Source organism: Onychomys torridus, chromosome 2 (genome assembly GCF_903995425.1).
Source record: "Onychomys torridus chromosome 2, mOncTor1.1, whole genome shotgun sequence".
NCBI classification, from domain to species: Eukaryota; Metazoa; Chordata; class Mammalia; order Rodentia; family Cricetidae; genus Onychomys; species Onychomys torridus.
In genome coordinates, this window is record NC_050444.1 from 143,157,453 (window position 1) to 143,179,035 (window position 21,583).

A 21,583-nucleotide genomic window follows, 5' to 3' on the forward strand; every position below is an offset into this window, starting at 1 on the left:
TCTTGCTGGCATCTACCCCATGCCTAGAATCTAACCCATCTGAGTTCTTCTCTCTGCCCAGAAGTCCCACCTAATCCCTCCTGTCAAGCTATTGGCCATTCAGCTTCATATTAAACCAATGACAGTGACACATCTTCACACAGTGCAAACAAATATCCCACAGTAGATGTCTATTTAACCCATCTCTCACACCAGCTCAGGGTCACCCAGTTTCCATCTTTTGTTAGTTTTTTAGAGGAAATGTTCCTTAGAAATGAAAGACACTCTGGGCTCAAGGAAATTAGGATCAGAGAGCCACCAATTAACAGAACAAAGGACATTCCTTATGCTGATAGACTTTCAAGGAGAGGGATGCCTGGCTAGAAGGGATGGGTCTGTGAGCTTATTCAGTAGTAGAAGTACTAGATAGGTTATGAGGCCATAATTTAGGAAATAAATCCTATTGTCCCAACCTGCCTTGGAGCTGCTACATGCTAGGAGCAGTTTAGGGAGAATTCTAGATGGGATATAAGCTATGACTGACCCCTCTAATGGGCCAGCAGTGATCTAACCTCTAGCCTTTTGACTCACACATACTTTAAAAAGAGAAATGGGGCTGGAGAAATAGCTTAGCTGTTAGGAGCACTTTCTGCTCTTGCAAAAGACTTCTATCCCAGCACCCACATGGTGGTTTACAACCATCTCAAACTCCATTTCTGACCTCTGAGGGTGCCAAACATGCATGTGATACACATATATACATGCAGGTAAGACATACACACACACACACACACACACATACACACACACATACACACACACACTCACATACATGCATAAAAAAAATTTACAAGAGTTAACCTCGTCTAAGAGTTGAGATGTGCTGTCTTTACAATCTACAAACTTTTTTTTTTTTTTTTTTTTTTTTTGGTTTTTCGAGACATGGTTTCTCTGTGTAGCTTTGCGCCTTTCCTAGATCTCGCTCTGTAGACCAGGCTGGCCTTGAACTCACAAAGATCCGCCTGGCTCTGCCTCCCAAGTGCTGGGATTAAAGGTGTGTGCCACCACCGCCCGGCTCCACAAACTATTTTTCTGTTTATCTGTTTGGTTTTTTTGTTTTGTTTTGTTTTGTTTTTTGAGACAGGATCTCCTGGAACTCACTCTGTAGACCAGGCTGGCCTCAAACTCAAGAGATTCTCCTGCCTCTGCTTCCTGAGTGCTGGAAATAAAGGCATGTGCCACTGTGGTGGCACATGAACTGGTTTTATCTGGAAAAAATGAACTGAGACCTGAGAGTTTAGTGGCAACTTGGACAACAAAGAGGAATAGGTGGGTTCTGACCACTGAGATTGGAGGAGACCTGGAGTTGAAGTGTTTAAGTAGAGTTAGTATCTCAGGGTTTCACACATGTTCTTCCCACATTCAGTGGAGGGACACTTAGATTATAGGTGGAATATCCCGTAGTAATGATGGCAATTCACAGTAGGAGAACCTATGGTGGATGATCCAAATAGTAACCCCGGGTCCCATCATCTGATTCCCCACTCCCACTACCGACCATAAATAATGAAGTGTGCAGTAGAAAAATGTACAACCTTAATCAACAGACATTTATTGAGTTCCTAGAGTGTGCTAAGGCAGAACACACAGAGATAGTAGGTTGGATTGCAGCCCACAAGGCACTTCTAGATGCCCTCAGAAAAGAAGTGGTAGACAGAGTTATCAATCAATCACAGGCCTTCTCTCTTCTGTGGTTTCAGGAAATGGAAGGGTCCAGAAAGAGACACCTTAGATGATATCCAGACAGACTCACATGTTCCATGTGTATAAGACATATGTGTAGAACCCACACAACTCTAGGTGTGTGTATAAGATAAAACTGCATATGTGTTGCACACGCACAGCCTTCATGTGCAGAGTCAGAGTCCATGTGTTCACAGGACACACAGATATGGCACAAGAACTCCATCTGCCCCGGCCAGGGCAAAGGGGTAGGGACGGTCTTGGGACAGCAAGGCCCTGTCAAGGCTGGGGCTGGTATTGGCCCTCCGTGGCTGTAAAGAAGTCATCCAGAACACTTCGAAGGTAGTCAAACGTGGGCCGGTCCTCTGGACGCTCCTTCCAACATAGCATCATGAGGTGGTACAGCTCTTCTGGACAGTTGTCAGGTCTTACCATTCGGTAGCCTCGCTCCAGATTCTGAATCACTTCAGGGTTAGTCATCCCTGGAGGTGATGGAAGAAAGAACATCAAGCCTTTAACCTTTGGAAACCTAAAAGCAAGGGTGATGCTGAATGGGATTTCTCTCTTTCTTTCCTATCTTCGTTTCTAACAGCTATCTTTCTTTCTGTCTCTATCTGTCTGTCTGTCTGTACCTACCTACCTATCTATCTATCTATCTACCTATCTACCTATCTATCTATCTATCTATCTATCTATCTATCTATCTATTTTTGTGGTAGGTACCTGGAATTGAATACAGGATTTTGTGCATGTTAGATAAGCACTCCATCACTAAGATACATCGAAGCCTATAGTTTGGACATTGAATGTCTTCCCATGTGTTCAAAGCCTGGTTCCCAACTTGTGCCCTAGTGGGATATGGTAGAACCTTTAAGAAGTGGAATCTAGGGGCTGGAGAGATGGCTCAATGGTTAAGAGCACTGACTGTGTTGCCAGAAGTTTCCTCTGGTCCCGCTGACCTGGGTTCAATTTCAGCACCCACAGCTTACAATTGTCTGTAACTCCAGTAGAGGAGCTGGCACCTTCACACAGATATACATGCAGGCAAAACACCAATGCACATGAAATAAATTTAAAAAATCTGCTTTAAAAAAAAAGTTTGCCGGGCAGTGGTGGTGTACACCTGTAATCCCAGCACTTGGGAGGCAGAGGAAGGTGGATTTCTGTGAGTTCGAGGCCAGCCTGGTCTACAAAGCGAGTTCCAGGACAGCCTCCAGAGCTACAGAGAAACCCTGTCTCGAAAAACAAAACAAAACAAAAAGTTTGAGGTTGGGGATTTAGCTGAGTGGTAGAGCACTTGCCTAGCAAGTGCAAGGCCCTGGGTTCGTCCTCAGCTCTGACAAACAAACAAACACAGTTTGTTTTGTTTTTTGTTTGTTTGTTTTGTTTTTAAAGTGGAACCTAAGATGGGTGTGGTGGTTCGCATCTTTAATCCCAGCACTCAGGAGGCAGAGGCAGTTGGATCTCTATGAGTTCAAAGACAGCCTGGTCTACAAAGCAAGTTCCAGGATAGCTAGAGATGTTGCATAGAGGGAAAAAAAGAAAGAAGTGGGGTCTAGCCAGACATGGTAGCACATGCCTTGGATTCCCAGCATTCAAGAGGTAGAGGCAAGTGAATCCCTTTGAATTCAAGGCTATCCTGGTCTATCTAGTGAACTGCAGGTTAGCCAGGGCTACATAGTCAGACCCTGCCTAAAAAGAGAAAAACAGAAACAGTGAGAGATATGGGGATGGAAGTTAGGTCACGGTGGATGTGTTCTCTCTCTCTCTCTCTCTCTCTCTCTCTCTCTCTCTCTCTCTCTCTCAAGATTTATTTATTATGTATGGAATGTTCTGCCTGCGCACCAGATCTCATTATAGATGGTTGTGAGCCACCACGTGGTTGCTGGGAACTTGAACTCAGGACCTCTGGAAGAGCAGCCAGTGGTCTTAACCTCTGAGCCACCTCTGCAGCCCTGTGGTTGTTCTCTTGGGGGACATGCTAAGACCACAATCTTCTTCTTTTTGCTTCCTGTTATGATAGATAGATAGATAGATAGATAGATAGATAGATGTTAGAAAGATAGATAGGAAAGAGAGAAATCCATAGCATGTGAGGTAAGCAGCTGACTACACCATATGCCTTCACCAGATCTGCTCCCCAAAAAGAAAATCAGTGAAATAGAATTTCTGAAACTGTAAAAACCCGAATGAATCTTTTGCACCCTCCCCTTCCTTTTCAAGAATGTCTTACTGTGTATCCCTGGCTGGTCTGAAACTCACTGTATAGACCAGAAAGATCTGCCTGTGTCAGCCCCCCCCCCCCCAAATTCTGGGATTAAAGGATGTACCACCATGCCCAGCAAACTTCCTTATTTAAATTTTTTTTTTTTTTTTGGTTTATCAAAGTTTCTCTGTATAGCCCTAACTGTCCTGAAACTCAATCCATAGACCAGGATAGCCTTGAAATCCATAGGGATCTACCTGCCTTTACCTTCTGAGTGTTGGGATAAAAGCATGTGATACCACTGCCCAGCTTTAAAATATTTTATTAATTATTACTAATTTCGTGTATTATGTGTGTGGGCCAACACATGGACCAAAGCCCCTGGGCAAAGGTCAAAGAACAATTTTCTTTTTCTTTACTTCTTCAAGACAGGGTTTGTATGTGTAGCCTTGGCTGTCCTGGAACTCACTATTTAGACCAGACTGGCTTTGAACTCAGAGATCTGCCTTCTTCTGCCTCCCAAGTGCTGGGATTACAGGCATACACCACTATGGTCAGCTTAAATTTTTTTATTTTTATGTGTGTAAGTGTTTTTTTGGTTTTTTTTTTTTTTTTCTTTTCTCCAAGACAGGGTTTCTCTGTGTAGCTTTGGAGGCTGTCCTAGATCTCGATCTGTAGACTAGGCTGGCCTCGAACTCACAGAGATCCACCTACCTCTGCCTCCTGAGTGCTGGGATTACAGGCATGCACCATCACTGCCTGGTAGTGCATGTGTAAGTGTTTTACAGGTATATATATCACATGCATGCAGTGCCTAAGGAAGCCAGAAGAGGGTACTGAATCCCTTGGAATTGGAGTTACAGACACCTGTGAGCTGCCATGTGGTTGTTGACTGAACCCAGGTCCTCTGGAAGAGCAGCCAGTGTTCTTCATTACTGAGCCATCTCTCCATTCCCCTCATCCCTGAGAGAACAACTTTTTTATTTTGTTTTGTTTTTTGAGAGAGGGTTCCAAATATTATGGAATATTTGTTTATGTTGCATAAAGACATGCCACAGTAAAGTCTGTCAGAAATTCTAGGCTTGTAGGCTGAAGATGGATGCCCCAATGTTGCAGAGGAACCTTGGGGTGACTGTCCAGGAAGCCAGATGTCTCTGCCATTTCTATAGTTTTGGAAGTTGCTTGCTCTGCACTTCCTGTTTACTCAGGTAGTATTTACATCCTTGTCAGGTCTTTGATGGGGTTGAAGAATAGATAGTTATAGTTTTACAGTTTTCCTTGTTACCACATTCAGAAAAGAAACTTACAAAAGAGATGTAAAGTTTATAGAGGGTGAGAAGCATAGAGGCTTAAGTTGTTTATCTAAGAAAATGTTTTAAGGTCTACAAAGATATTTTTAGGTTAATAATACAAGTTATGATAGAAAGTGGTTCAGGTATAAAACTCTGGACTCATCAAGATAGGGTAGATTAGAGTAATTTCTCCAAATTTGCCAAATACAAATGGACAGGACATTGTGAATATAATCTTTACTTGATAAATGTTCTTTTTTGTTTGTTTGTTTCAAGGCAAGGTTTCTCTGTGTAGCTTTGGAGCCTATACTGGAACTCGCTCTGTAGACCAGGCTGGCCTCAAACTCACAGAGATCTGCCTGCTTCTGCCTCCCAAGTGCTGGGATTAAAGGCATGTGCCACCACCGCCCAGCCTTGATAATTGTTCTTGTTGTATATAGTTTTATTATGTTAGAGTTAAAACCTTTCCTTTTTATTTAGACGAAAAGGGGGAAATGTTGTAGGATATTTGTTTGCACTGTGTGAAGATGTGTCTATGTTTTGCCACATCTGCCTAAGGTACCTGATTGGTTTAATAAAGAGCTGAATGGCCAATAGTTAGGCAGGAAAGAATAGGTGGGACTTCCTGGGAGAGAGAGGAAGTCTCCGGCTGAGATTTGCCAGCCAGACACTGAGGAAGTCGGACACATAGAATGGAGGAGAGGCAAAGAGTCACATGACAGAACATAGATGAACAGAAACAGATTAATTTAAGTTATAAGACCCAGTTGGGAACAAACCTAAGCTAAAGGCCAAGTTTTCATAATTAATAAGTCTCTGTGTCATTATTTGGGGGCTGGTGGTCCAAAGAAAGTCTGACAAGAAAGCCCAACTATGTAGGGTTTCTCTGTATGGTCCTGGCTGTCCCGGAACAATCTGTAGATCAGGCTGGCCTTTAACTTAAAGATTCACCTGCCTCTGCCTCCCGAGTGCTGGGATCAAAGGCATGTGCCACCAGGACCCAGCCCAGATAACAACATTGAAGAGTGGGTTCTCTCCTTGCACCTTTACATGGATTCCAGGGATGGACCTTAGGTCACCAGGCTTGCTCAGCTCATGTTCCTTTCGCCCTCTGAGCCATCTCCCTGCACCTCCAACTTTCTTCTTTGTAGGTTGACCATCTCAGGAGATTTTCATTGTTTTTGTTTTCAGTGACAGCAAGCTGACAGACACAAGTGATGTTCAGAATATGTAACTACCAATCCAAAGTGGGACCGGTCCTCATGATGTTAGAACACGCTGGCGTGTGCTGCTGAAAGTCCGTCCTATGCTTAGAGCGCTGATACGGTTATACTCTCAGTAACACATCTGTCAGCTGCAGGACCTGGACTGCGCCACCTTTGAACCTCGGCGTCCTCATCCAGAATATAGAGAAAACCCTGTCCCTCCTCACTGAACTATGAGGAGGATCGAATGAATCAGTGTATATAAAACAAGCATAGTTGTCTGGATATGCCTTTTTGCGATGTGTCCTGGGGGGCGGTTCTTTAGCGGCAGCAATGGGGCAGTCAGAGCTCAGGACAGGATGAGAACCCACAGCCAGGCAGTGCTGAGGTGTCTCTCGCACTGAGACTAGGCACAGAGACATGGTATCCGGACAGGAGATGAGTACTGGGCTATGAGATAGGCCAAGCCCAGAGTTGGGGAATCTTTGCCTCTAACAGGGTCTAACCTGCTTGGAAGTGCCTTTCCATTCCCGGGATCAAATTTCAGCTCGTACTGCCTGGGCCTGTGGGAAGTTTCTGCCGACCTGGCCTTTGTGCTCCATAACTCCCTACTGTTTACTGTGCCATTGTTTTCCTGGAGGTTACCTAATTCGATTTAGGAGATGTCCACCCCTAGGCCTCGAAGTATAGCTCAATGACAGTGCACCTGCCTTGAATACACAGGACCCGGGCTTGATCCCCAGTCCCTCCAAAACCAGGCATGTAGGCGCATGCCTATAAACCTAGCACCTCCCAGTGAGGGGGAAGCAGGAAAATCCTGAACTCATGGGGCATCTTCAGATTCATAGAGTTAGATGGCCAGCCTGGGCTACATGAGACATTGTCTCAAAAAACAAAAACAAAACAAAATAAAACTCCAATAACTAAAAAGGAAATTTTCAGTAAAATCCTACCCATCTTGGTTGAATGTGGGGTAAGGGCCTTTTCCAGGTGGAGGGCATATCTACATGGTTTTTCTCTTTAGCTGTGAAGTTTCAGTAGGAAAGGACCAGTGCCTAGTGAGCAGCTTCAACGAGTCAGACTGCTTCTCAGTCTCTTGTGTCACGTATCAGGAAACGGAGGCTCAGGAATGACATCACTTACCCAGAGTGCTGTGGGATATTATTTTAACCATGTAAAGATGTGTTACATTTGTTTATGCCGTATTATATTACTTTAACTATGTGAAGGTGCATTACTTTTGTTTATGTTGCATTTGTTTAATTGTGTAAAGATGGGATGCATTTGTTTCATCTTGCCTGTCTAAGGCACCTGATTGGTCTAATAAAACACTGAATGGCCAATAGCTAGGCAGGAGAGGGGTAGGCGGGGCTGGCAGGCAGAGAGAATAAGTAGGAGGAGAAATCTTGAATGAGGGAGAAGCAGAGAATGAGGGAGAGAGGGACATATGCAGGGCCAGAAGCCAGGCAGCCACCAGACAGACAGACACAGAGGAACAGGAAAGTAAGACATATAGAAAGAAAGAAAGGTTTAAAAAGTCTGAGGCAAAAGGTAGATAAAGAGAAACAGGTTAGTTTAAGTTAAAAGAGCTAGTCAGAAACAAATCTAAGCTAGGCTAAGCATTTATAACTAACAAAAAGTCTCCATGTCATGATTTGGGAGCTGGTTGGTGGCCCAAAAGAAAGCCTGGTACACCAGAGTGATGATTAGTAGTGACTTAGTGTGGCCTCAGTGCTGTTCTGATCTCATATCTAAGAAACAGGTGACCGGGCAGTGATGGCACACACCTTTAATCCCAGCTTTGGGGACAAAGAGGCAGGTGGATCTCTAAGAGTTCAAGGTCAGTCTGGTCTATAGAGTGAGTTCCAGGATAGCCATGACTAAGTAAGTAACTCTGTCCGAAAAAAGAAAGAAAGAGAGAGAGAGAAAGAAAGAAAGGAAGGAAGGAATGATTTGGTAAAAGTCAAACAGAAATCAACCGAGGCCCAACTGGTAAGACAAGGAAGGTTTTACACCCTGAGTGAGACCCACTGTCACTCTGGGTGGCCTTTGCCAGCCAGAACTGAGCGAGGAGCTGAGTTTCTGAGAGGTGGGGGTCTCAGAGACAGAAATGGAAGCCAGTGCTGGGAGGCAAAGCATCTAACAGGGATGCTGCAGTTACAAGTCCAAGTGGATGGAAGAGAAGCAACCAGAAGGTTTGGAGTCTGGGCCTGGGAAGACGTGAGTGCGAAGATGTGGATTTGCTACCCTTCCCTGTACCCCTTAGAGTTCCTTCCCTTAACACTCACCTGGGTAAGGGATTCGGCCATGGGTGACAATCTCTGTCAGTAGGATCCCGAAAGACCACACATCTGACTTGATGGTGAAGGTCCCATAGTTAATGGCTTCTGGTGCTGTCCATTTAATGGGAAATTTGGCCCCTAGAGGGAGGCAAAGTTAGGTCACCTGTGTGTGCTTCCTCTACTGCAGGCTCTGAAGCCCCTCTATCCGGTGAAGCCCACCTACCCTCCCTGGCTGTGTACTCATTGTCCTCGATGAGGCGAGCCAGGCCAAAGTCTGCGATCTTGCAGTTCAGTGTGTCAGACACCAGGATGTTGGCAGCACGCAGGTCACGGTGGATGTAATTCTGCTCTTCAATGAATGCCATGCCCTCTGCAATCTGCAGGCCAGGAACAGGTCGTCAGTTTTTACCAAACTGACCCGGAGCCAGACCCAGCCCTTTGCCATTCTCCTTACCTGGGCTGCCATGTCCAAAAGTTTGTTGATGTTCAACTTGATGCCCGAGGGAGTCTTGAGAAAATCTACAAGGCTCCCTGTGAGCAAAAGCAAGAACTGGTGACCTGAAATGCCCAGGAAGAAGCTCCTAGACCCTTCTACTCCATCTACAGGACTGGGAAAGAGTATGTGCCCAAGTGTGGGGGTTAGATGCTCAGCCTATGGGAAGGCCTTTTCCAGAGAGCTAGGATGAGGTCTGGGTGGAGCATCCAAAGGCTTCCTGCCTCAGTTAAGGTAGAGCCCCATTCCACAGCAGCCAGAGCCCTGCATGCTCCACACCTGTATCTTCTCCTATAGACATGTCTTTCTCGCTCTATCACAGACCATTTTTAGAGCCTTTACACAGGTTTCTAGACTCCTTAGTCTCTTTGCTTCAACTTTTTTTTGTTTTTGGTTTTTTTTTTTGGTTTTTCAAGACAGGGTTTCTCTGGGTAGTTTTGCACCTTTTTCCTGGAACTCACTCTGTAGACCAGGCTGGCCTCGAACTCACAGAGATCTGCCTGCCTCTGCCTCCCGAGTGCTGGGATTAAAGGTGTGTGCCGCTGCCACCTGGCTGCTTTGACTTTTATCTCCTAAAAGTTTCTCCTTTTCTTTTCCAGACCACCTGGACCACTCTTCTAGACTCTTCCTGCCAGGCATCCTAAATTGTTTACATCCCCGGGGTATTTAGGAATGTCTCCAAGTCACAAACTGCTTTCCTCAGTGTCCATTATCAAAATGGGGTTTCAGCTGGCTATGATGGCACAAATCTTTAATCCAGCACCCAAGAAGCAGAGGCAGAAGGACCTCTGCAAGTTTAAAGTCAGCCTGGTCTATGTAACCTAGGCCAGCCAATGCCTAGGTTACATAGTAAGACCCTGTCTCCAAAACCAAAAAGTAAATTAATAAAAACAAAACCCTGTACAAGAATGACAATCCTGGGGCTGGAGAGTTGGTTCATGGTCTTAGGAGTGCTTGCTTTTCCAGAAGACCCAGGTTTGGTTCCCAGCGCCCATGTCATGTGACCACCTGTAACTATAGCTCCAGGGTCTGTGATGTTCTCTTCTGGCCTTCCCAGGCACTGGAATGCATGTACACACACACACACACACACACACACACACACACACACACACACACACAAAAGAAACTACTGGGGCTGGAGAGATGGCTCAGCGGTTAAGGGCACTGGTTGCTCTTCCAGAGGTCCTGAGTTCAATTCCCAGCAACCACACAGTGGCTCACAAAAAAAAAGGAAACTACTGCCAGTTGGTGGTGGTGCACACCTTTAACCCCAGCACTTGGGAGGCAGAGACAGGCGGATCTCTGAGTTCGAAGCCAGCCCCATCTATAGAGAGAGTTCCAGGGCAGAGAAACCCTGTCTCAAAGAGAGAGAGACTACCAATGACAAAGCCTGTTTACCATCTCTAGAAGTCGTTCGCCAATGAACAGTTTGTTTCCCTTCCTGAAAGGTGGACAGATTTTGCACTCCAAACAATCTGAACTACACAAAAACAACAACGCAGGACAGGTACTGTTTTCTTCCGTCCGTTAGTGCCACTACCCTTGAATTACATGTGTTTATTCATAGGGGCGGCGCATGCGTGTGCAATGCATGCAGATCAGAACACAACTTGCAGAAGTCAGCTCTTTACCTCTGTTATGTGGATTCCAGGGATTGAACTCCTATTTGCACCTCTTGGCAGCAAGCACCTTTACCTGCTGATCCATCTTGCTGGCCCTAACAATTATTTTACAGATCAAAGAGAACTACTTGAAGCAGAAAGAAGTGATGTGATCAGCCCCAAAGCCGTACAATTATAAAGCACCAACTCTATCCAGGCAGTCAGGCTCTTGGATCCTTAATAAATATACTATATATTGAGACTGGCTGCTCTTCCAGAGGACCTGGGTTTAATCCCCAGCACCCACACAGTGGCTCACAACCATCTGTACTCCAGTCCCATGGTACCCTACACCCTCTTCTGTCCTCTTCAGGTGCCAGGCACCATATACTATTTCTTGGATTAAGCATTCTGAGATCCAGGTAGGCGTTGGAAGAAGGCAAAAGAAACTGCAGATCAAAGGAGGTCAGAATGAATGCTCTTCCAAAGTCTGTCCCATAGGGGCCCTGGAAAGTTTCCTGAGAAACCCTTAGTAGCAGAGCAGAGGAAAAAGCACATTCCTACCCTGAGTGCAAAAGACAGCGAGCCGACAACAGCGTCCTCAAGCGTCTAGACACAGCAGGGACACCCACCGTTCTCCATGTATTCAGTGATGATGTATATGGGCTCCTGGGTGACCACTGCATAAAGCCGGACCAGCCTCTGGTGCTGCAGCCGCTTCATGAGATTCGCTTCAGCCAGGAAGGCATCGGGCGACATGCTCCCCTGCTTCAGGCTCTTCACGGCCACCTTCGTGTGCCCGTTGTAGTATCCTGGAGGTGGGTTGCGGGTGAAGGGGTTGCAGAGATCAGGATCCTCAACTAGTCAGCTGCCCTGAAGAGGCCAGCGTCTCACATCTTGGAGGAATCTCCTCTCTTTCCCATCAGTCCTGAGGGCCACACTCACCCATCCACACTTCCCCGAACTGGCCAGCTCCCAGCCGCTCAACCAACTTCAGTGTCTCCCTGGGAACCTCCCATTCATCCTCCCACCATGGCTTCTGGGGCTTCTGGGTCTGGCAAGGTCGGCTCAACTTTGTGCACAGCCCATCAGAAGCATCTGCAAAGAGAAAGGAGACGGGGAAGGCATTCTCTACTGGAGACCTTGAGTGCTCCCTCCAGCCCCCACCTCTCTCCACGTTCCACGCAGGGGAAATGGACTGGCACGGAGGGGAGTCTGTCACCCAGCATTAGCCTGCAGGCTCGAGGGTCAGGGACTACCGACGGACGGGGGGTCCCTAGGAAGGACTGGGGGGAGATAGGCCGCTAGGGTGGGCACAGGTAATGCGTTCTGCCAGAGCTCACTGGTGTAATGGCGGACCAGTTCGTGTAGTCCGGGAAAAGTGATTCGAGGGGAGATGTAGAAGCCCCCGTTGTCTAGGTTACGGATCTTGTAATGTTTCACCACTTCTCCCTGGTTCTGGTCGAAGTCTCTGACCGACAGGGAAAAAGATCCTGAAAAAAGATTGGAGAGGGGAGGAAGGGAAGAGGAGGAGGTGAGAAGTTGAGGAGGGAAAGAGAGGGGGTGGGGAGGTCGCCTTGGGTAAATCAGGTGGCCACCGCACGGCTTCCTACAGCTCCCCACCCCCCCACCGCCTCAACTCGCCGAAGCCCCGCCCACACGCCGAAGCTACGCCCCCAGGCTCGGACTCTCACCCGCGGTGCTTTCACTTTCCCGGATCAGGAAGGATCCGTGCGTGTTCCCGGGCGCCAGAAGCTGACGCTCCGCGTCCTTACGGCTCAGATTCTTGAAGAACCAGCTACATAGGGCGGAAGCAAGACCTTTGGCTGTTGGTTGACTCTTTTTTTTCTTTTAAATCTGTGTAACCCTGGCTGGCCTCGAACTCTGAGATCTGCCTGCCCCTGCTGGCATTAATGTCATGCACCAACAAGCCTGGCTTGTTGGCTAATTCTTCCTCCATTACTGTCAACATCCTCCACCCCCATGACCACGCCCTGCTCTGAGATCCCTAGATGTCTTCCCCCATCCCCATGCGGTCCCCTGCTCACGGTTCAGGCTCCAGGCTGTTTGCTTTCGCCACGAAGTTGAAGGGGATGAAGCCTTCTTGGCCGGTGGTCAGAGACTGAGCCTTCCACCACTCACCGCTCCTGTGCCACAGAGACCATCAGCATGGCCTACAGAGCCACTGGAAACCCTCAGGGTCCTAGGTCAGGCCAGGCCACCACCGCTTCCTGGCACGAGCACTCTGGTGCTTTACACACACACACACACACACACACACACACACACGCACGCACGCACGCACACATGGCAAGGTGGGTTAGAGAGATACTCACTGCTCCAAGATTCGGAGCTGTTCACCCTTCTCAAAGCCTAGGTCTCCATCATGGGAGGGCTCATAGCTGTGCAGGGCGATAACCAGGTTGTCTGTAAAGACAGGAAGAGTCAAGAAGAGCCAGCCTGGGGCTGACAGGAACAGTGGAGAGCTAGAGGCACAGGGCAGGAGGCAGACAAGGTGGAGGGTAGGTGGAGAGGGTTTGGACACCAACAGCCAAGCATACACAGGCTTTATGATTCACACCCTGCTAGATGGAGTCACCTTGTAGCGGGGAGGCTGGTGGGATGGAGCCCTCATAGGTGACCAGTGGGTCTCGAACTTCAGAGCCATTCCGGATGGGCAGCTGTGGGATAGGAAATAAGGCTGGGGTCATTTTCTCTGACCTTGGTTCCCCTCCTCTCTGCTGGCTCTCCATTTTTCCAGCCTGACTGGACCTTCTCTTTGGAGTCACCGATTATGTGTCCACTTGACCTTAGGAAAGTCTTCTCTAGACCTCTTCCTTACTGCACTCCAGGGAAGATGGGTGTGCTGTTGCTTCCAGGGCCTATAGCCATGATCATTTAATTTTTCTCCAAAGCCTGCCTTCACCATCCCTTCCCCATCCCGTCTTACCGTCGTCTTGCCGTCCAGTGGTACTATGGGGTAATGGCAGTTTTCACACACATCAATGTTCTCCATCCAGTCATCTTCGGGGTTTGAGCTGCAGCCACAGCCCATGATCCCTGAAGGAATGGAGAGAGGCTTGAAGGAGCTCCCCTAAGTCGGCTCCCCCAACATCAGACATCCTAGAGCACTGCCCTGGAGTTTACAGAACGCCTTAGATCGTCCGCTCTGGGGCTCCCATGGCCATGTACAGAAGAGCTGCAATGTGGAATTCCAGCTCCTGACTCAGTCGCTCTGAGCCCTCAAGCAACAAGTGAGTTCACTGGGGGCCCAGGCCCAAGGCTAGTTCCCACCCTCCCACCTGGGATGGGTAAACCGCCAGAGGCGCTTTGTTAGTGTAGTTACCCACTTCCTGCCTCCTCAGCCCCTCCCCCCCCTTTGGGGTTTACCTGGAAGATATCACACACATTTGCCAAGCCCTGGGGGAAACCTGAATTGTGATTCCACCCTCCTCTGCCAAGGAGAGTTCAAGTTCCTTCTAATTACAATTCCGCTGCCTAGATACTGAAGCTGAGAGACTCCTGTTCCTTAGAGTCAACCTTTGACCTCCACGGCCCCCAGCACCCCACCCCCACTCACAGCACAGGCTCCCTCAGAGGGTTTCTTCTAACGTGCTTTTGCTTCTCACCAGCAGAAGGAAACCCTTCAGCAGTGGCCCTGTTGTCTGTAACAGCTTTTGCTTGCCTGTCTGTCTGAGCTGTGGAAACTTTTTTGTCAAGTGAAATCAAGCAGGACCTCACAGATACAGCACGTAAGGTAGACCTGTTCTTAATCAAGTCAGAGTGGGCCTGGCCTCCCTCTGCAGCCTCTGGAGTCCGCATGGACCTCCTTTCCTGAAGCTGTTCCTCAGAACTGCTTGGAAAGCATTGGGTCTCAAAGAATGATTTACCATGAGGAGGATTTTAAATGTGGTGGTTTGTTTTGTTTTTGGGTTTTTTTTGTTTTGTTTTGTTTTTTGTTTTTGTCTTTTTAAAGATAAGGTCTTACTTATGTAGCTGTGGCTGACCTGGAGGCCTGGAACTCACTATGTAGACCACTGTAGACAAGGCTGGCCTCAAGTTTGCAGAGATCTGCCTGCCTCTGAGTGCTAGGGATTAATAAAGGTGTAGAATATCATGCTTTTGACCACTTTGATTGATATTAAGGAAGACCTACTCTTTCAGGGTTTGTTTGTTTGTTTGTTTGTTTGTTTTTAGTCTTTCAGCCTCTCCCTCCAAGCCCCCAAGGTTTCTCTGTGTAACAGCTCTGGCTTTCCTAGAACTTCCTTTGTAGACCAGGCTGGCCTCAAACTCACCGAGATCCACTTGCCTCTGCCACTTAAGTGCTGGATTAAAGGAATGTGCCACCATCACCCGGCTCAGTCTTTTAATCTATTGTGCTACACACACACATACACACACACACACACACACACACACACACACACATATACACACACACACATACACACACATACACACACACATACACACACACACACACACACACACACAGGCACACACCCAGGTACCCAAATCCTCACATAACTTGTACTCTGAGCTACATTGCCTTCTCCAAACACCCACCATTATTTTCTTAGACCACACCTTTGTATTTATGACTCCTCTCTTTCTTCTTTTTCTTTGTGTCACGATTGTGATCTGCGTGTCAGAACTAATGTCTCTCTCATCCCCCCTCCTTTAGAAAAGATTTTATTTTCATTAATAGTTGTATGTCCCTCCATATGTGTCTGCACACACGTGTGCGGGTGCCCATAGAGGCCTTGGGATCCCCTAGAACTGAAGTGACAGCCTGTTGAGCTCAGGTCCAGTGACTGAGCAGCAAACACTGTCAACAGCTGAATCACCATCTCTCCAGCTCCTCCCCCGCCCCCTTGATGGACAGCAGTGCATCAGGAACAGAAGCTGTGTGTCCCCTGCCTGACAGCCTGCCACACCTAGCATCGGGGATGTGGACCTACAGCTTCTCTCACCTCCCGAGGTCTTCAAAACCATCAGATCTAACCCCCGATTTTATTTATGTTTGTGTTTCTTTTTCGGGCAGGGTCTCACCACACTGCCCAGCCTGGCCTGGAACTCTTGGCTTCAGCTGGTCCTTCTGCTGAGCATCTTGAGTTTGGGGGCACACACTGTCACACACAGCTTTGACTTCTGATTTTAGATGAAAGCAAGCCCCAGAGAGGCCTGCCTAAAGCCACACATCTGCGGCTGAACAAAACAAGACTTGCTGATTTATGCTGTGTCCGAGTGGATGTGGGAGCAGGGGAGGTTCCTGGTTAGCAGAGTTCAGAAGAAAGACTCCAGACTCTGAAAGGCCTATGTTCAAATAGTAGCTGTGCTCTTGACATAGTCATGCAGGTCTATGATCCTGGCATTTGGAAGGTAGAGGCAGGAGGATCAGAAGTTCAAGGTAGTTCTACATAGAGAGTTCGAAACCAGCCTGGGTTCCATGAAATCCTGTCTCAGAAACAAAACAAACCAAGGACAAAAGCCTAAAACAAATACAGTAAGATAATACTGGTGTGCCTGACTTCATTGAAACTATTCTTAGAAGCCTTGCTTTTCCTCATTTGCCACTGAGGCTTGTCATTCCTAACTCATCACCCTACATACTGTTAGCTCAGTTTCCTAGAGCTTGGAAAGGTGCCTACCAACACCCTTCCAGCTTTATCCACCCCTGCCTGGGAGACTGGGGAAATGGGACTGGAGAATCTTCAGGCTGATGTTTCTTCAGCTGAGCTTCTATTAGCCTCCCACAGGTACCAGAACTCACAAGGTGCATCTTCCTGTGTATTTGACTTTAAACAATGTGTACCTATTATGGAAGAATCACAAAACATCCATGGAACATTAAGCTAAACCCAGAGACTCCAGAAGGCTTGTGGATATAGTTCAGTGGGTAGCGCTTTGCCCATCAAACCCTAAGGTTCAGTCCCCGCACTGAATAAACTCAGGCCTGATGTGGGGTTCATACATGCCTGTAGTTCAAGCCCTGGGGTGGAGGCAGAAGGATCAGGAGTTCAAGGTTAGCTTGGAATACAAGAGACTCTACCTGAGAAACTCCACAGAGACTCGAGAAACAAGTATACAAACACATTCACCCTTCCTTCAGCCCCTTTGCTGGGAGGCCCGGTGGCAGGTGAGGTTTGCTCTGCCAGAGTCAACTCAACATGCCTTGCCAGCTCAGTTATCTCATGGTTGAAATGCAGTAGGAACTGCCGGAAAAAGCGTGGGGAGTGAGTAAGCACCCTGTCTGTGATTCACACAGGCCTGGGGCAAACAGGTTGGTTAAACTGTACCTACAGCACTAACATCAGAAGGACTGTGTACTTGGAGCAGTAGGTGCCTCTCAGCCTTGACATTTTTGGAAGCCTTGGGAAAAGGCAGGAGAGGTGGGTGTGATAGTGCCTGTCTTTAATCCCAGTTTAAGCGCTGAGGCAAATGCAGATTTCTACGAGGTCGAAGATAACCTGGTCTACATAGTGAGTTCCAATCCAGTCCAGGGTACATAGTGAGACTTACACTGTGTCTCAAAGGGAGGAAAAACAATAGAAAAGTTTGGGGTTAAGAAGAATGATACAAAGTGGTGGCGCACGCTTTTAATCCCAGCACTCAGGAGGCAGAGGCAGGCAGATCTCTGTGAGTTCAAGGCCAGCCTGGTCTATAGAGTGAGTTCCAGGAAAGGCGCAAAGCTACACAGAGAAACCCTGTCTCGAAAAAACAAAACAAAACAAAACAAACAAACAAACCCACAAATATCCGTATAAAAAAAATAAAATAAATATATTAAAAAAAAAAAGAAAGAAAGAAAGAAAAAAGAAACGGAAACAGGAAGTGGTGGTGCACGTCTTTAATCCCGGCATTCGGGAAGCAGAGGCAGGCAGATCTCTGTGAGTTTGAGACCAGCCTGGTCAACAGAATGAGTTCCAGGACAGCTAAGGCAACACAGAAAAACCCTGTCTCAAAAAAAAAAAAAAAAAAAAAAACCCAAATAAATAAAGTGAAAAAAGAGGCATGCTGCCAGGCCTGATCACCCAAGGTTGTAATTTGGGTTCCAGGGTGGGAAGATTAAGACATGAGGCCAGCCTGAGCTACTTACAAAACCTACCAGGGGTAAGAGAGATGACACACTGGGTGGTGGTGGTGGTGGTGGTGGTGGTGGTGGTGGTGGTGGTGCACGCCTTTAATCCCAGCACTCGGGAGGCAGAGCCAAGCGGATCTCTCTGAGTTCGAGGCCAGCCTGGTCTACAGAGTGAGATCTAGGACAGGCACCAAAATAACAGAGAGAAACCCTGTCTCAAAAAACCAAAGAGAGAGAGAGAGAGAGAGAGAGAGAGAGAGAGAGAGAGAGAGAGAGAGAGAGGTGGCACAATGCTTAAAAGCATGCTGGGTTTTTTTGCACAGAACCAGAGTTTAGTCCCAAACTCTGAAAGTGGGCAGCTCACAACTGCCTGTAACTGTAGCTCCAGGAAGTCCCTGTGCTGCTGCTCCCACAGGCATCCACACTCTCTGGCTCCCACACTCTCTGGTTTCCACAGGCATCCACACTCTCTGGTTTCCACACTCTCTGGCTCCCACAGGCATCCACACACATGTGCACATCCTACCCCTCTCACACATACACATAGTTCAAAGTAAAATAAATAATTTTTATAGAGGTGGAGAGTTAGCTCAATGGTTATAGTACTGGCTCTTCCCTGGGGGATTTGGTTCCCAGCACCTACATGATGGTTCACACCCATCTCTAGCTCTAGGAGATCCACCCTCTTCTGGCCTTCTTTGGCACACGGTACACAGATGTACTTGCAGACAAAATTCGAGTACACATTTTTTTAAAAAGTCTCAAGACAGAAGAAAATTTAAGACAATAAAAGGACTGAGAAGGCCTGGAGAGATGGCTCAGTGTTTAGGAGGACCCAGGTTCAATTCCCAGCACCCACATGGCAGCTCACAACTGTCTGTACCTCCAGTTCCAGGGGAACCAAAATCCATGGCAAAACACTAATGCACATAAAATAAAAATTAAACAACAACAACAACAACAAAAAGACTGAGGGCCATGTATCATAGCCAAGATGCTTTGGAGAGTAAGAGCTGGGCTCTTGAAGGTTGAGGTCAGCCTGGGCAACTTAGAAGGACTCTATCTTAAAATTAAAATGAAAGCCAGCATAGATCCAGGCATGGTGGTATACCCTATAATTCCAGTACTAGGGAAATGGAAGCAGGAGGATCAGTAGTTCAGGACATCCCCTACTACATAGAGAGTTTGAGCCTAGCCTGGGCTACAACAGACTTTGTCTTAGGGACCTAAAAACAAGTTGAAAAAACACCATAAGAAGTAAGGATTGACAGCCAGGTGTGGTGGCACAGTCCCAGCACTTGTGAGGCAGAGACAGGCAGATCTTTGTGAGTTCCAGGCCAGCCTGGTCTAGAGCGTGGGTTTTAGGACAGCCAGTATTACATAGAGACCCTGTCTCAAAAAGGAAAAAAAGATGAAGAGGAAAGAAAAAGAGAGTTCAGAGGCAGAACACCTGTTTAGCACACATGAGGTTTGGGGTTTGACTCCCAGGGCCATCAGGAAAACATCTGAGAGAAATTATCAGTTTTCTTCAGTGTTTTCACATTCCCTTCTCTGATTAAATTTGAAGCTATGGGTCGGGGCTCTGGAGAGAAGGCTCTGCAGTTTAGTGTACTTACTGCATTTGCAGAGGACCACAGTTCAGTGCTCAGCACCTCTATGGCCACTCACAACTACACAAAATTCCTGTCCCAATGAATCTGATGCTCTCTCCTGGCCTCTGCAGGCTTAGGGTGCATATAAAGTCACCCTCGTGTGCATGTGCACACACACACACACACACACACACACACACACACACACACACACAATAAAAACTCCTTTTACAGTTTTGATTTATACAGCTAGATATGGTGATGCATGCCTTTAGTTCCAGCACTTGGGAGGCAGAGGCAGGTGGATCTCTGAGTTGGAGGCCAGCCTGGACTACAGAGTGAGTTCCAGGACAGCCAGGGCTATACAGAGACACGAAAAACCCTGTCTCGAAAAACCAATAATAATAATAAACAAACAAATAAATAAATAGAATTTGATCTATGAAGCCCTAGATTCAATCTCTAGAACCAAAAAAGGGGAGAATTAATGAGAAAATTCAATGGATTTGTGTAAGACAAGAACAGAATGAAGAGTTTTAGATGCACTGACATAATTCTTTAGCTTTGTTTTTAGAGAAGGGGCCACCCTAATGGTTCAGTAAAGATGTTTGCTGCCTAGCCTGACTACCTGAGTTCCATCTCTGGGGCCCATGTGGTAGAAGGAAAGAACCACTCCTCACAAAATTGTCCTCTGTCCTCCGTATGCATACTGGGGCACTTGGGTGTACAAGCACATACATACACACGAATAAATGATAATAAACGTGAAACCAGAACGTGTTGGCACAAGTCTGTTATCTCGGCATCTCGTAGTCTGAGGCAACACGGACTACATAGGCTATCTAAAAGGAGGAGAGAGAATCCAGGAGTAATGGTGCACACCTGCCATCTCAGGAGACTGAGGCAGGGAGATTGCAGGGATTTCAAGGCCAGCCTGGGGTGCGGTGTGAGGTTCTGTCTTGGGGGAGGGGCAGACAGTAAGAAGGCTCAGGAGGTAACCTTCCCTGCCACCAAACCTGAGGACATGACTGTGACCCCTGGGACCTGCATGGTGGGAGAGACCTAATGCCTATAATTTGCCCTCTGGCCTCCATATATACACTGTGGCGCATGCACACATGTATACAAATATCACAAATTTTCAAGAGTGGAGGGTGGGGCTGGGGAGGTGCCTTGGTCAATGATTGCTCACCACCCAAGCTCCACCCTCAACTCCCACGTAGAATGCTGGGCATGGTGGTGTCATTTCAGTGTGTGGGAGATGAGGAGGACAAGTGGATTTCTGGCCAGCCAACCTAACCATAGAACCACGGGTCCCAGTGAAGAGACCCTGCCCCAAACACAAGGTGGACCATTCCCTAAAAATGAAACTTCTGTTGGGTGTGGTGGCACACGTCCCAGCACCCAGGAGGCAGAGGCAAACAAAACTCTGTGAATTCAAGGCCATCCTGGTCTACAGAGCGAGTTCCAGCACAGACAGGGCTACAAAGTGAAATCCTGCTTCAATAGAAAAAAAGAAACAAGTGACACCTAGCCTCTGGCCTCCACAGCCACCTGTATGCAGAAGCGTCTGCATACACATGTGTACACAATATGCAAACACGTATACCCAGGGCCGGAGATGGCTCCGCGTCAGGAGCTCACTCCGATTTTGCAGAGGACCCAAGTTCAGTTCCCAAATTCCACAGTGGGTGGCTCACAACCCCCTGTAACTCTGCCTCTAAGGATTTGATGTCCTCTTCTGCTCTCTTTGATGGACACCTGCACTCATGTGCTCACACGCACACCCACACAATTAAAAAAAAAAACAACAACACACCAGCCAATAAATAAACAATAGGAATGGAGGATCTGTGAGTTCAGAGAGGCTGAGTGATCTCAACAACGCACTGGGGGTGGGGGGGTGTTTGATTTTGTTTTGTTTTGTGTTTTTTGCTTTTTGGCAAAAGCAAAACAAGTCACAGCTGGGTGTGGTGGCCCACCTCTTTAATCCCAGCACTCAAGAGACAAAGGCAGACAGATCTCTGTAAGTTTGAGGGGGGCAGCCTTATCTATACAGCAAGTTACAGAAAGGCCAGGACCACATCGAGAGACCATATATATAAA

The 21,583-nt window shown here is 47.3% G+C and overlaps 1 protein-coding gene across 1 annotated transcript in view; it reads right to left on the reverse strand.

Moving 5' to 3' along the window:
* Positions 1–1,568: 1,568 nt before the first annotated feature.
* Positions 1,569–21,583, reverse strand: part of Lck (LCK proto-oncogene, Src family tyrosine kinase) — a 28,293-nt gene continuing 8,278 nt past the window's right edge. Inside the window, exons 2-13 of the mRNA XM_036178519.1 lie at positions 13,755–13,864; positions 13,404–13,485; positions 13,141–13,231; positions 12,853–12,951; positions 12,499–12,602; positions 12,148–12,297; positions 11,750–11,902; positions 11,437–11,616; positions 9,162–9,238; positions 8,931–9,084; positions 8,714–8,845; positions 1,569–2,204 (exon numbers count right to left, since the gene is read on the reverse strand). Coding sequence (XP_036034412.1) covers positions 2,002–2,204; positions 8,714–8,845; positions 8,931–9,084; positions 9,162–9,238; positions 11,437–11,616; positions 11,750–11,902; positions 12,148–12,297; positions 12,499–12,602; positions 12,853–12,951; positions 13,141–13,231; positions 13,404–13,485; positions 13,755–13,859 — 1,530 coding nt within the window. The 5' untranslated portion in view covers positions 13,860–13,864 and the 3' untranslated portion in view covers positions 1,569–2,001. The remainder of the gene's footprint in view (positions 2,205–8,713; positions 8,846–8,930; positions 9,085–9,161; positions 9,239–11,436; positions 11,617–11,749; positions 11,903–12,147; positions 12,298–12,498; positions 12,603–12,852; positions 12,952–13,140; positions 13,232–13,403; positions 13,486–13,754; positions 13,865–21,583) is intronic.